A 12535-nucleotide genomic window follows, 5' to 3' on the forward strand; every position below is an offset into this window, starting at 1 on the left:
AATCTTGTGTTTCGCTTATTTTTCACAAGATAAATAAGTAATATGAGATGAGGTTTTTCTTGTTCAATATAATTCATTACTGATATAATAGCCAAAAATGATATTTTTGTGATAAATAGTTATCATAAAAATATTAGCTACCCGTATATTTATCTATTACTGTTACTACTAAAATAATAACAGCAAGCTCCAAAGTAATGCAAGTCTACCATTATTTGAAAGGTGATTGAAAAGACTCGTGGTTGGATTCGGATTCTTTTATTTAAACTAGATGTTAAAATGTTAAATGTTAAACTAGATGTTAAATGGTAATTTTTTTTACATCGGTATAGGATCACCCAAGAGATTAAACCACTCACGCGTTCATTTCCTGTAGTTGCATAACCCGCCCCAACTACTGTCCTGAAGAAAACCCGGACCAATCTGAGGGCATGGCCGGTAAAACCCTCCCTCCCCGCTGCCCCCGAACTAAGCAAAATGCGACCTGGGTGGATTCTTCAAGTCAGAGATAACATTGAGTGCATAATTGTTTTGTTTTAGATTAGGTCCGAGTTTTCTTTCTTTGTTTGTATGTTAGTAGGCTTTCATCGATTTGATTTGATGAAGTTCTCCTATTTTATGTAGTTTTTTGGGGGGGAAAAGGGTGGGTAGAGGTTAGATGTTCAAAACTTCAAATGGATTGGAAATTTTTTTCCCTATAATGACAAATATCGTATATGACATATATGTACAATTCACATAACATATATAATGATGCGCATAGCTACACATCAATTGCGCAATATCCTGATGGCGCGCATAGCCCCACAATAGTCGCGCAAGTTCATAATGATACGTATAATTGCACATCAGCTGCATAAGTTTCTAACGACGCGCATTAGACGTCGGTTCATAGCGCCACTAAGATTGTATTTACAAGATGAAAAGTGTTCGACGGTGACACTAAAACAGAAAGGACACGATGGCAGGTTGGTACGATTCTGACACTGCATAACGGCTGAAAAAGGACAGCATGGCGTAAGGGGGCAGCACTAAGGTAATGGCAACACCTTTTGCAGCTTTATGGAATAAAAGGACAAGAACAAAACAACGTGGCACTAATATGTCTTTTTGTCCCCTTACGTGGCACGAAGGATCATATGTATAAATAGACATAACTCGGGCTGAAAATACAATCATCTTGATCCACCCAAAATCATCCTCAAGAGTATTATCTTCGCGCAACCGGAATAGTCACTCAACACTCCTTGCGGTTTCACGTAACGTTGTCATAACATAAACCCTAACACTGCCCTAGAGCCATCAGTTCCGGCTAACCGAATGATGGTGTTCATGTTTAACCACCCTTTCTGAGATCATCATCTCGTATTAGGGTTACTCACGGTTCTCTGGACCGGAGAGGTAAACTCAAGGAACCCTTAATCCCCCTTATTTGTTAATCCTGCATAGACCGAACCCTTTGGACTATATTATGCTTGATCAATATACATTATGTCTCTCGCGAGACTTGCACTAAAACATCTTGGTTAATGGTCTCCTCTACCATAAGGCAAAAAACCATTTTCTATTAAGATTATTTTTTCAGTTCTACATATGGGTTCAACTTAGTTCATGTTTTATAAAGTGGGCATGTTAAAATTATTATCATCTTGATAATTTGTAAGTCTTGTATGAAAAAACTAAATGTTGAATAGATTGCATCTGTTATACTGATAATAAATAAACTCTCCCCTACTCCCGGAGCTCAGATGCTATAAGCTCAACTCAACTAAGTGTTCATAATCAATATAAACGGTTGTGAAAACCAAATATGAAATTGATGTGTATAACACGATTTTGCGGAAGTAGCCCAATAGGAAGACTATAACTTTGATGTCCCAAGCCATGCTCGCCCATTACGAAAATTCTCTGTTGAAGAAAGCGTTATTTTTTGCGATTCAAATAGTCCAAATTGTATCCGGGTCAATATTGGAATTGTGATTCCCCGTACTAAATCAACATGTACGGACCATCAACAACAGGATCATTACATGGTCAAACACTATATGTTGTTTCAAAAGAAGTTTGCATTCATAAGAAAAGGTGATGTCTTGACCAACATCAAATATTTTACAACAAAAGTGTGCTTCAATGAACAGAAGCAATTAGTAATAGTACGTGACCCAATGGTCGTTACAAATCATTGTTTCAAAAGGTAACATAGTTTGAATGCAAATAAAATATTTCATGCGGTGACAACTCTAACAAGCGCAATGGATGTCTACAAAGCATGACTAGTACAGCGGAAGCAAGCAAACCTTAAGCACCTGAGAAAAACATGCTTAAAAACGTCAACACAAAGGTTGGTGAGCTATAGTTTAAGTATAACAGTAATGTAAGGTAGGCCACGAGATTTCAGTGCTTCAAACAGCGTTTCAAAACAGTATGAAAAGTATATGTATAACCGTGGGCACTTGGTAACTAACTTAACTTTTATCACCCCCTAAAAGTACACTTGGAGAGTGCGTATGTTTACGAAGTATTAAACACCCGTTAAATGCTAGCGCTACTAGCCCGAGTGGGGATGTCAAACCCTATGGATCCATATCTAAGATTCGCGTTCACCGGTTCAAAGACCAATGACTAAACGTTACCGAGCTAAGGGGAAAGTTTATGTAGTTGTATAACCCACACATATATAAAGTTTAAGTACTCGTGCCTAGTATGTAAAACGTAAAGTGCGCATGTATTCTTAGTTCCCAAGATAGTTAAAGTAAAAAGAGATGCTATAACTTACAGTGAAAAGTAGTAAAAGTCGATACGCGGGAATAGTAAGCAAGTGGTTGGTCCGAAAGGTCCAAAACCTAAGTCAAAAGTTACTAAGTCAGTAAATCGTTACCAAAGGTTTAAATGTATGTAAATTAGGTCTTAAGTATCATCATCATTCATCATCAAACAAAAAGTGTAAAGTAAGTTTTAAGTCAAGACTAGGGTTTGAAATAAAGTCTGACTTCGTTCAGTCGTCACGACCTCTATACAAACTGAAATGAGGTGAGACCAGTGGCCATGGATCCGTATATGAGTCCCCTAGGTACTGACCAATTTACAGAACCAAAATCGTCTTTGTTTGACCGTGGTGACGGTTTAAGTGCGAGTAGGTCAGAAATTTCAGCACAACGTTAATAGGGTGTAGTGACTTTCGGGAGGCCATAGATCCTAAACCGTAACTCGGATTAAGACGAGGTCTAAACGGAAAATCATCTAATCGAACCGAAATAACTGAAAATCAACTTTCCAGTAGCCCAGGTAGTCTGATCAGTTCCATAAACAGTAAGAAAGTTGGTCCGGTGGGTTCTTGGTGCTTGATGCTCATCACGGTTCTCATCCTTGATGCGTATAGCTTCAAGTGTACAACTCGTTGATGGGTTTGCATCATCTTAACCAAGGTTTGACCATCATAATACTAGCGTAAGTCTAAGATATGTAGCACAACTCACTTAAGAGTTGTATGTAGTTTGATGAACCAAAGTTACATCAAGATCTTAGATCCGACACATACATGAGTTCTACTAGCAATATTAAGCTACAAACTTGAAAGTAAACTAAATAAACAAGATCTTAAGTTGTAGAACATAGTTCTTAGTTAGATCTTGAAGATCCTAGACCCAAAAGTCTAGATCTAGTGTTCTTAAGTTAGATCCTAAGTTATAAGACTTGGATCTTTAATTTAATGAAACCATAAGTTATAAAACTTAGATTTTCATCTTGTAAAATGCATTTAAGCTTACAAGCTCTTGTTTACAACAAAATAAGAAGACCATAAGCTATAGAAACTTAGATCTAACATAAGTGTTTGAAGTTGTAACTAGAAAGTTAAACGTCCATGTTCTTGAACTTACAAAGTTAACTTTAGTTTCAAGAAGTATGAGATCAAGTTTTAACTAGTAATACTTGACCATGTTCATGAATCACGAATTGCTTTAAGTACAAAAGAAAGAAATAAAATAGATCTACAAGTATTATGTTCATGTTTGTTTCATACTTAGGAAGATTCAAATCAAAGTTTGGATCTTAGGATTTAAGTCTACAAAACATGAAAATAAAGAAGATCATCAAGTTTATGAACTTTAGACCTTGAAAACATTTAAGTATAGAACCACAAACTAACAAGTTTTAGGTTCTTGTTCTTGGTTCTTCATCAACAAAAGAGTGAAGAAAGCAAGATTCATGGAGATGCAAACTAGGAAGTTTGATCTTTAACAACAACAAACAATAATCAAGTAACAAAACAAGCAAGTAGTAAGTTGATGATGATGATTGTATGCTACGGTTTTTAGAAGAGAAAAAGAAGAGAAATAATGTTGTTACTTACTAGTTTTTGAGAGAAGAAATGAGAGAAAATGAAGTGTTGTTTGAATGTGTGTGTAAAAGAAATGAAATGCAAGTGAATAAGTAACAAAGTGAAGTGAAAATGAACTCCCTCCTTGTACACTTGTGGCCGACGGTTTACATGCAAAAATGGGGAAGTCAAAACTTGCTTTCTAGTGTGGGAATGAGGTGAGAGCTAAAATGAGTAACAAGTTAAAAGAACTCTTGCATGCTTGAGACAACTTGGTCTCCTAATTAGCTTAATTAACCATGCTTAACCTTAATGTAATACTAGCATATAACATGGGCTTACAAGTCCATTAAATGTGTAGGGTGGGCTTACTAGTCCATGAAATAAGAGTCCAATCCCAAGTAACCAATAAATAAATAAAAAGGCCCAAGTAATTAACTACTAACATTAGTTAATTAAAAATGATTAATAATACTTAATTATGAATGTAAATAATACTCAAAAATATTATTCGTGAAAAGTACGTGTGTCAGACAAGTCGGGCATGTAAAGTCAATCACGGTAACAAGTAAATGTACAACAATACATTTATTAAAGCGCAAGTATTAATAATAAATATTAATAAATAAACGTTGGAAAATCCAGGGTTGTTACAGGAATCTCAAGAACCCCAATTCAAAGAGAAATTTGTTAATGAAGAGCAAAGCACCCACTCGATGTTTTACCATTGAAACAATGCCGATTGAATCATGAAAGAATGAAGGCAAAACATAAGGAGGTTTCAAACTAAGTATTACTACCATTTTGACAAGTATATATTAAATATTTAACATGTTGAGCGAGTAAGCAGGTTGAACAAATAAATTGGTTGTGCGCGTCTAAAAAAGTCATTAACTCTTATTTTGAAATAATTTAATAAATTTATTTTCAATTTCAATTTAGTTTGTTTTAATCATTTTGACAAGTGATTAGGTCACGAGTCAGATTAAGTATTACTACTGTACAAGCGTTCATACTTCTATTTTGGATTGTCTCGTAATTTTATATCAAGTGTCTACTTTATGTTTCAATCGATCGAAATGAGTATTAGTTTCGAGAGATGATATTTAATTGGTGAACAATGAAATTATTGACATTTCTTAAAACTTTGTCCATTTTATAATGAGCATTGGTAATTGGTAATAGAACGGAGACATATAAACTTAAATTCAAAACATATTGCATCAATATAAATAGCGATAGTTATAAATAAGTACAACTAGAATAATCTGACTTTTTCTTGACGAAAGAGAGAAATGAAATAAGGGTTTTCACACAGTCTAGCTAGCCTTAGAATTACATTGCACATTTAAGGTGCTACTCATAGCATTTGACATAAAATGCAATTTTAAGATGAAAGTAAGATATTTATAGTATGATAGGGGTGTTTGTTGATTTCTAGCTACGCGCATACGCCGTTGTTCTAGATTCAGTGGCGATGGGGTGATGATGGATTTTTTGAAGTAATGGCGGTGACGTGACATATGTGAAGGAAAAAGAGGAATAATGTGGAGGGGTGATGAGTGATGTGTCAAATTTGAAATTGAAGTTTGGGAGTAAAAGTTGGTAAAAAGGGTTGAAAAGTTTAGAAATTATATTAAATTGTTGAATATGGGTGTGAGGAATATCGTCCACTTTCGCAAAGCGAACACAACAACCACAACTACAACTCCTAACAAGAAACAATATAAACAAAACCAACACAAAAACTAAATGAAAGGTTATCGACCTCTATCCATTTTCGCACTTGAAGAGACATTTTTACCTTTAGGATCAAGGTGTGTGTTTGGCAGGGACACCCCAACTCCGTGTTTTCTTTAGAATTCCACCAGACCCACCACATGCCGGAAAATTACCTTCACGGAGTCTCCACATGTGACAGGAGCAATCGATATCACACTTCCACAAAAATTGTAAATTCTTGCCACGAGTGGGGATTGAACATGCGTCATTTTTAAAATCAAGCTTACACATAGCGATCTCAGCTTCGATGGTACCAGGTAGTCAGGTACCATCGAAGTTAAATAGGCTTGTTCGAATTTACTTGAGCACTATAGTTTCACATTTAACCATTTGACCACTGTGTACATATTTATTTATATCCCAAATATGAGACCATCATAGTCTGTAGCCAAATCTACAAAATCAATGTTGAACTGCAGCTATACTAATATTCTTCGATTAAACCCAAGTCCCTCACTCCCACTCTCATCACCCATTAATATAATCACAAAAAAACCAAAAGGTCTTCAATTTCAATCCATGGCATCCACCACTCAAAATCATCAGAAACATGAATCAATTTCTGAATTCTTGACTCGTAAACCATATAATCCACCATCATGGGCATCTAAACTTAATCCAATTCCATCTCACACATTTTCTCTTGGTCATGTAAGTTATAACCCACTTATTAATTAATTAATTTTGTAACACATAATGATGATGATGATGATGATGATGATGTTAGTTTGTGTTATAATTGGTGGGTTTTGTTTAAATTTCAGTTTCCAACTCCAATTCATAAGTGGAATCTTCTTAATTTGCCTAAAGATGCTGAAGTTTGGCTAAAGGTAATCTGGGTCAATTCCATATTTTTCAGATTATTGAAATTTTACTTTATATTTAGCTACTAAATGGAAAAGGAGTGTACTTTATGAATTGCAGATATGTGCTAGTTTTCTATGTAAGGGTAAATAAGTTAATTGCAATCAAGTTTTTGTCTATTGTCTTACCAATTTACCATAAAGTTAGACCATTTGTTATGAATTTGTTGTGGCCATACTTGATTTGATGCCAATCATTGTAAAAAGTTGGATCATTTTTCATACATTAATATCAAGCTGAGACATGTTTAATATTGTTGTTATTTTGTACATATATGCCCGGATGACGTTTAAGTCGATTAAAATATATGGAATCTACCACCTGAACCTTTTTAGAAATGTTTTTCACATCAGATTGATTAAGTATCACAATCTTGTTAGACCAGTATGTTATAGATTTGTTTAGTCGCGCGTTTTGATTCAGTTTCAATTGGAAAACTGACAAAACCTTTTCATTACGTAAGCGTGATGATCTTTCAGGTATGCAATTGAGTGGAAACAAAGTTCGGAAACTTGAATTCTTATTGGCAGATGCAGTTGCACAAGGAGCAGACTGCATAATAACTATCGGTGGCATTCAAAGCAATCATTGTCGTGCGACAGCTGTTGCTGCCAAGTATTTGAACCTAGATTGTTTTCTGATACTACGGACCTCAAAGGTTCTCTTATATAAACCTTCTGTCCGTTTTTGGTAGGTGGCAATAGATGGTCGGGTTGGGCGGGTTTGGTAATGTTTCAGAATAGGGTCAGTTTGAAATGGGTCACTTTTGGTATGGGTCGAAAGAGCCTGTTCAGGTGAGTTGACCCGCGAAACAATTTTTTCCATGTTCTCAAGATAAATACAATCCAAGTTTACCCATTTAAAAGTGAATGGGTCAAAATTGGCACCTTTAAGCTCTTCGTAGGCTATTGATGTGATTGTAAATATTAGTTAACTGTCAGCTGTCTAATTTGTGTCTTAATATGCAGGTTCTCGTGGACAAAGACCCTGGATTGACAGGTAACCTTTTGGTGGAGCGATTAGTCGGTGCACATATCGATCTTGTTTCAAAGGAAGAATATTCAAGAATTGGAAGCTTGGTACGTTCGATATTCATGTACATAGATTTCTTTGTTGAACAAATCGAGAATTACATCTGTTTGAACTTTTTAGTAAACTTGGGGATGGGAAAATGGTCGGGTTGGGTAAGTTGTCTAAAAGGTTTGCTGTCTAGGCAGGTCATACCAGGTTGCCCTGACCCGCAAACAGTGGTGGATCCAGGATTTTTTTCACCGGGGGCAAAAAAAAAAAAAATTAAAAACCGTAGCAATTTTTTGGGCAAAATATGGAGGTTTTGGGGCAAAAAATGGAAGTTTTTAGGCAAATTTTGAAGGTTTGTGGGCAAAATTTGAAGGTTTTGGGGCAAAATTTGGAGATTTTGGGGCAAAATTTGAAGGTTTTGGGCCCCACATAAATCCGCCCCTGCCCGCAAACAATTTTTTTTGTTTAGTTACATATTTAAATATGTGAATCTCTTTATAGTTTACAAAATGAGTTGAAGTTTTTCTTTAAGTATGATCAGAATAGGGAAGGCATGTTGGAATAATGGCCATTTAAATTATTCGGAACTTCGAATGTTGCTCGCACGTATGTGTGTTCGTAATTATTAGTTAACATAAATTTGAAATGCTTGATTTACTTTCAGGCACTTACTAATTTGTTGAAAGAAAAATTGATAAAAGAAGGAAGAAAACCTTATGTCATTCCAGTCGGCGGATCAAATTCTCTGGGAACCTGGTAAGATTGAAAAATCATCGTCGACTTCTTTACTTGATAAATTCTAATAATAAGGAATTAATGCAAAAAATTGACCAAAAACTGACCATTTTTATTAAGTAAACCGTGTTAACTCAAACCTCGAAAACTGTTAAAATAATATAATGAGCTCCGTAATTCAACGATACATGAGACATTCTCGTTTGTGTAGGGGATATATTGAAGCAATTAGAGAGATTGAAAATCAATCCCTTAACGGGACAATCAAAACAAGCTTTGATGATATTATTTCTGCATGTGGCAGGTTTTACTCATCTACATATTTTAATTTTTAATTATTTTTTATCTAGAAGTACGATTTTGCTTTATTAATCGTCAACTCTAACATACTTGACTTTTAGTGGTGGTACAGTTGCTGGTTTATCAATTGCTACATGGCTAAGTGACCTTAAAGCAAAAGTACATTTTACATCTTCAGTTATTCTGATTTTTAGTTTCTTTACAACTAGTTTTTTTTTTTTTTTTTTTTTTTTTTTTTTTAAATTTATATGTTAATTGCAGGTTACTGCATTCTGTGTATGTGATGACCCAGACTACTTTTATGATTATGTCCAAGGTCTACTTGATGGACTTGAGGCTGGGGTCCAGTCACGTGATCTAGTCGTCATTGAAAATGTAAGAACATAAAATACTACTGGTTTCATGCTTATTTTTCTTTCACGTGTAATATTAGCAGTTGCATTCTCGACTTGTTTACTTATAAATGAGTTGTTTTGGTTCTGTTATTTCATCTCAAGGGTCAAATGGGTTAATTAAAGTGATTTAACTAAAAAGAAACAGGCCAAATGGGTCAAATGGGGTGAAAGTCAAGTCTATTAACATACATGAATATGCTAATTTGCGTTATAAAAAAACTGAATAAAATGTGTTCGGTCCGACCTGGCCCACGCTGTTAGACCCGCGCTTTAAAAATGTGTTTTAATCTCCTACCTGCCCATTTTGTCACCTCTAGGTAGTATTAAAATATACCAGCACTGGATGCATAATTGCATGAGGCCTCCTGTATTATTATTATTAGCTATAATAAGTTTTCATGTTGATCTTTGCTTTGTAAAACCAAAAAATACAAAAATGTTATTTGTGAACCGTTTTTATTGTTTAAGTTGAACTCGGTTTGGGTCTGTGAACTTGAGTTTTAAAGATCTGTGTTACATTTGTCTCTATATTGTTGACAATTATACTTTAGTGATGTAACGTTAGATAATACTTGGGAAATCTAATGTCGTACTTAATGATTTCGTGTAATTGTATTGGCAGGCGAAAGGAGTTGGGTATGCGATGTGTACGGCTGAGGAGCTTAAATTTGTAAAGGAAATTGCCGAAACGACTGGTGTCATTTTGGACCCTGTTTACAGGTTTGGACTATTGCTATATGCATTTTTTACATTATCATTTGTCAACTTCTACTAATATAGGTTAATTTCCACTAAGAAAGATTAGTTTTTCTGATAAACAAAGGTTTATAGGTTGACAATTCCTTTAAATATAAACTGGGAGTAGATTAATTATTAAATTTAGGCATCTTTGAGACAGCTTTTCAATAATGCCTTAGTATTTCGTTTGTTGTCGGTTACTTATGCATCAAGAAAATGCTATAGTTGTAATTTTTTGAAAAGGGAAAAAAAGAGAATCACTTGCATACAGTAGTAACATAGGGGTGTAAACTAGACGAGTGAAGTCCTCTAGATCGACTCGTTTAGAATTTAAAGTGCTTGAGCTCGGCTCGTTTCACACCTAATGTGTTAAGCTGGAACTCGGCTCGTTCGATATTATATAAGCTCGAGCTTGGCTCGTTTTTATATACTAGCTATATTTATATTTATATAATTATTATATGTTATATCAATTATTGTAAAATTAAAAATAAATGTATTAACTGAAAGACTCGCTTAGGCTCGCGAGTGTGTTCGAGCTCGATATAAGAAGCTCGAGTTCGTTTACTAAACGATCTTCAAAATTCAGAATATGTTTGAGCTCAAATCAATTTTTTAACTAGTCAATCTTGAGTATCTCGGTTCATTTACACCCATAAAGTAACATAAAGGTTTATCGGTTACATACTTTTAAACATATACCAGTTGCATCAAATTTGTTTAACTTTATCCAGATCAACTAACGTTGTAGTGGTAAGGCGGCTTATGGAATGATGAATGACATGAAACGAAATCCCGCTAAGTGGGAAGGGAGAAAGATCTTGTTTATACACACTGGAGGGTTACTTGGTTTATACGACGAAAACGAAGAAATGGCCTCATTGGTCGGAAAATGGCGTAGAATGGAACTTGATGAGTCGGTCCCACGAAAAGATGGTACCGGAAAAATGTTCTGAACTTTCGACCAATAATCGCGGCTTCATGACTCCATTTGATGGTTACAAGCCTCCAAAGTGAGAGCTTGACATTGCAGGTGGGAGTTTTGAAAGTGATTGTAAAATAAAATAAGAACAATCATCAGCTATAATAAATTGGTAGTAGAAGATGGTGTTTTGTTGGTTTATTTACTTATTTATTTAACTTTAAAGTAAAGAACTAAATCGTGTATAAGCGTATTTTAAGTTTTTGTCACAAGATGGACAATTATTGGATATGATAGCCTAATGTGACATTTTTGTGATAAATAATTAAGTACCCGTATATAGTTATTATGTGTTACGACTAAAATAGTTTACAACAAGCTGCAAAATAATGCAATGAATGTGATAATTATACTTATGTCTAGCATTATTTAAGAAATGATTGAACTATTGAAGTGTGGTTGGGGATACAGATTGTTAACCATTAAAAAATACTCCGTAATCAGGATAATATTAAATAGGATTTTTTTCATTTATTGTCCCAAAAGCTATTTTGGACGTGCATAAATCATGATTTAATTTTGGAAAATAACTACTATTATTAACGAATATAATATGAAGTGGAGCATCATTTTGGTGTTGAACAGAATAAAGTGGCGGATTCTGTTGGAAATTCGGTCTCGATGAATGGGATTAGAGCTAGTGTTTTGCCAGTGCAATCTCGGGTTAAGCAAGTCAAAGTCAAAGAAGGATAGCGGTTCGTTTACGGTTTATGCTCCGGGATGAAAATGTCGTGGATAATGTAATTCGGTCGACAATCGCACATGATTTTTCGAAGATTTGACGGATCATGGATTGATCCCCCTTGTGCTCTCGGATCCATTATCAATGGTAGCTCAGCCGAAGTTCTTTCATACAATTTAAATCTAGCAAAGAAAAAGATATTCATATCAACAAAGTTGGCGGGATGACTTTTAGACCGGACAAAAGAACTAAAAAACGCCCTTCTTTAAGCCGGTTATCTTGTTTTTTATGTTGTTGCTAGCGTTGTTCCTGAGGTGGTCATTTGTTTTTTGAACATGTATTATTGTAGTTTGTTTCGTTTAGTTGTTTGATCTTTGGAAATCGTTTGGACTCGGTTAGAGTTAGCGTGGATTTAGATTGGTCGGTTTACTTTTGCCGAGCCTTTTCATTGTTTATTTTCGTGTATCGGTCTTGTAGTCTTTCATCTATTGATGAAAGGTTCTTTCATTTTAACAGTAATCGTTATTCTATACGATCTATTAATACGTAAATCCAACTCTTAATCATAACACTTATATTAAATTCCTTTAAAATAATATTCAAGTTCACGTTTTGGAGTATGTTTGGTAAAATTGGTTGGTAGCTGATAGCTTTTAGCTGGTAGCTATTCACTTTTTAAATATATTTAAGTGTTTAACATAGTTGGTGGTACTGTTAAA

At 34.8% G+C, this 12535-nt stretch overlaps 1 protein-coding gene across 2 annotated transcripts; it reads left to right on the forward strand.

The window, feature by feature from the left end:
• The first annotated feature begins 6496 nt into the window (after positions 1–6496).
• LOC139865987 (D-cysteine desulfhydrase 1, mitochondrial-like) lies at positions 6497–11420 on the forward strand. 2 transcript variants are annotated; one of them, XM_071854113.1, is made up of 10 exons: positions 6497–6751; positions 6865–6930; positions 7428–7622; positions 7933–8043; positions 8649–8740; positions 8931–9023; positions 9121–9178; positions 9281–9394; positions 10037–10134; positions 10904–11420. In XM_071854113.1, exons 1-10 carry the CDS (start codon positions 6506–6508, stop codon positions 11106–11108), a joined length of 1278 nt encoding a protein of 425 aa, XP_071710214.1. In that variant the 5' UTR covers positions 6497–6505; the 3' UTR covers positions 11109–11420. The 2 variants fall into 2 exon arrangements, with proteins under 2 accessions (XP_071710214.1, XP_071710215.1); XM_071854114.1 differs by having other exon boundaries at positions 10887–11075.
• Positions 11421–12535: the final 1115 nt, after the last annotated feature.

The sequence above is a fragment of the Rutidosis leptorrhynchoides genome, chromosome 9 (assembly GCF_046630445.1).
Source record: "Rutidosis leptorrhynchoides isolate AG116_Rl617_1_P2 chromosome 9, CSIRO_AGI_Rlap_v1, whole genome shotgun sequence".
NCBI classification, from domain to species: Eukaryota; Viridiplantae; Streptophyta; class Magnoliopsida; order Asterales; family Asteraceae; genus Rutidosis; species Rutidosis leptorrhynchoides.

Coding starts and splice junctions, on each gene's coding strand:
- LOC139865987 (XM_071854113.1), top strand. CDS start 6,506: ATGTTGAACTGCAGCTATACTAATATTCTTCGATTAAACCCAAGTCCC. Junction 9,179..9,280: donor TAAGTGACCTTAAAGCAAAA/GTACATTTTACA, acceptor TGTTAATTGCAG/GTTACTGCATTCTGTGTATG. Junction 10,135..10,903: donor ATTTTGGACCCTGTTTACAG/GTTTGGACTATT, acceptor CTAACGTTGTAG/TGGTAAGGCGGCTTATGGAA.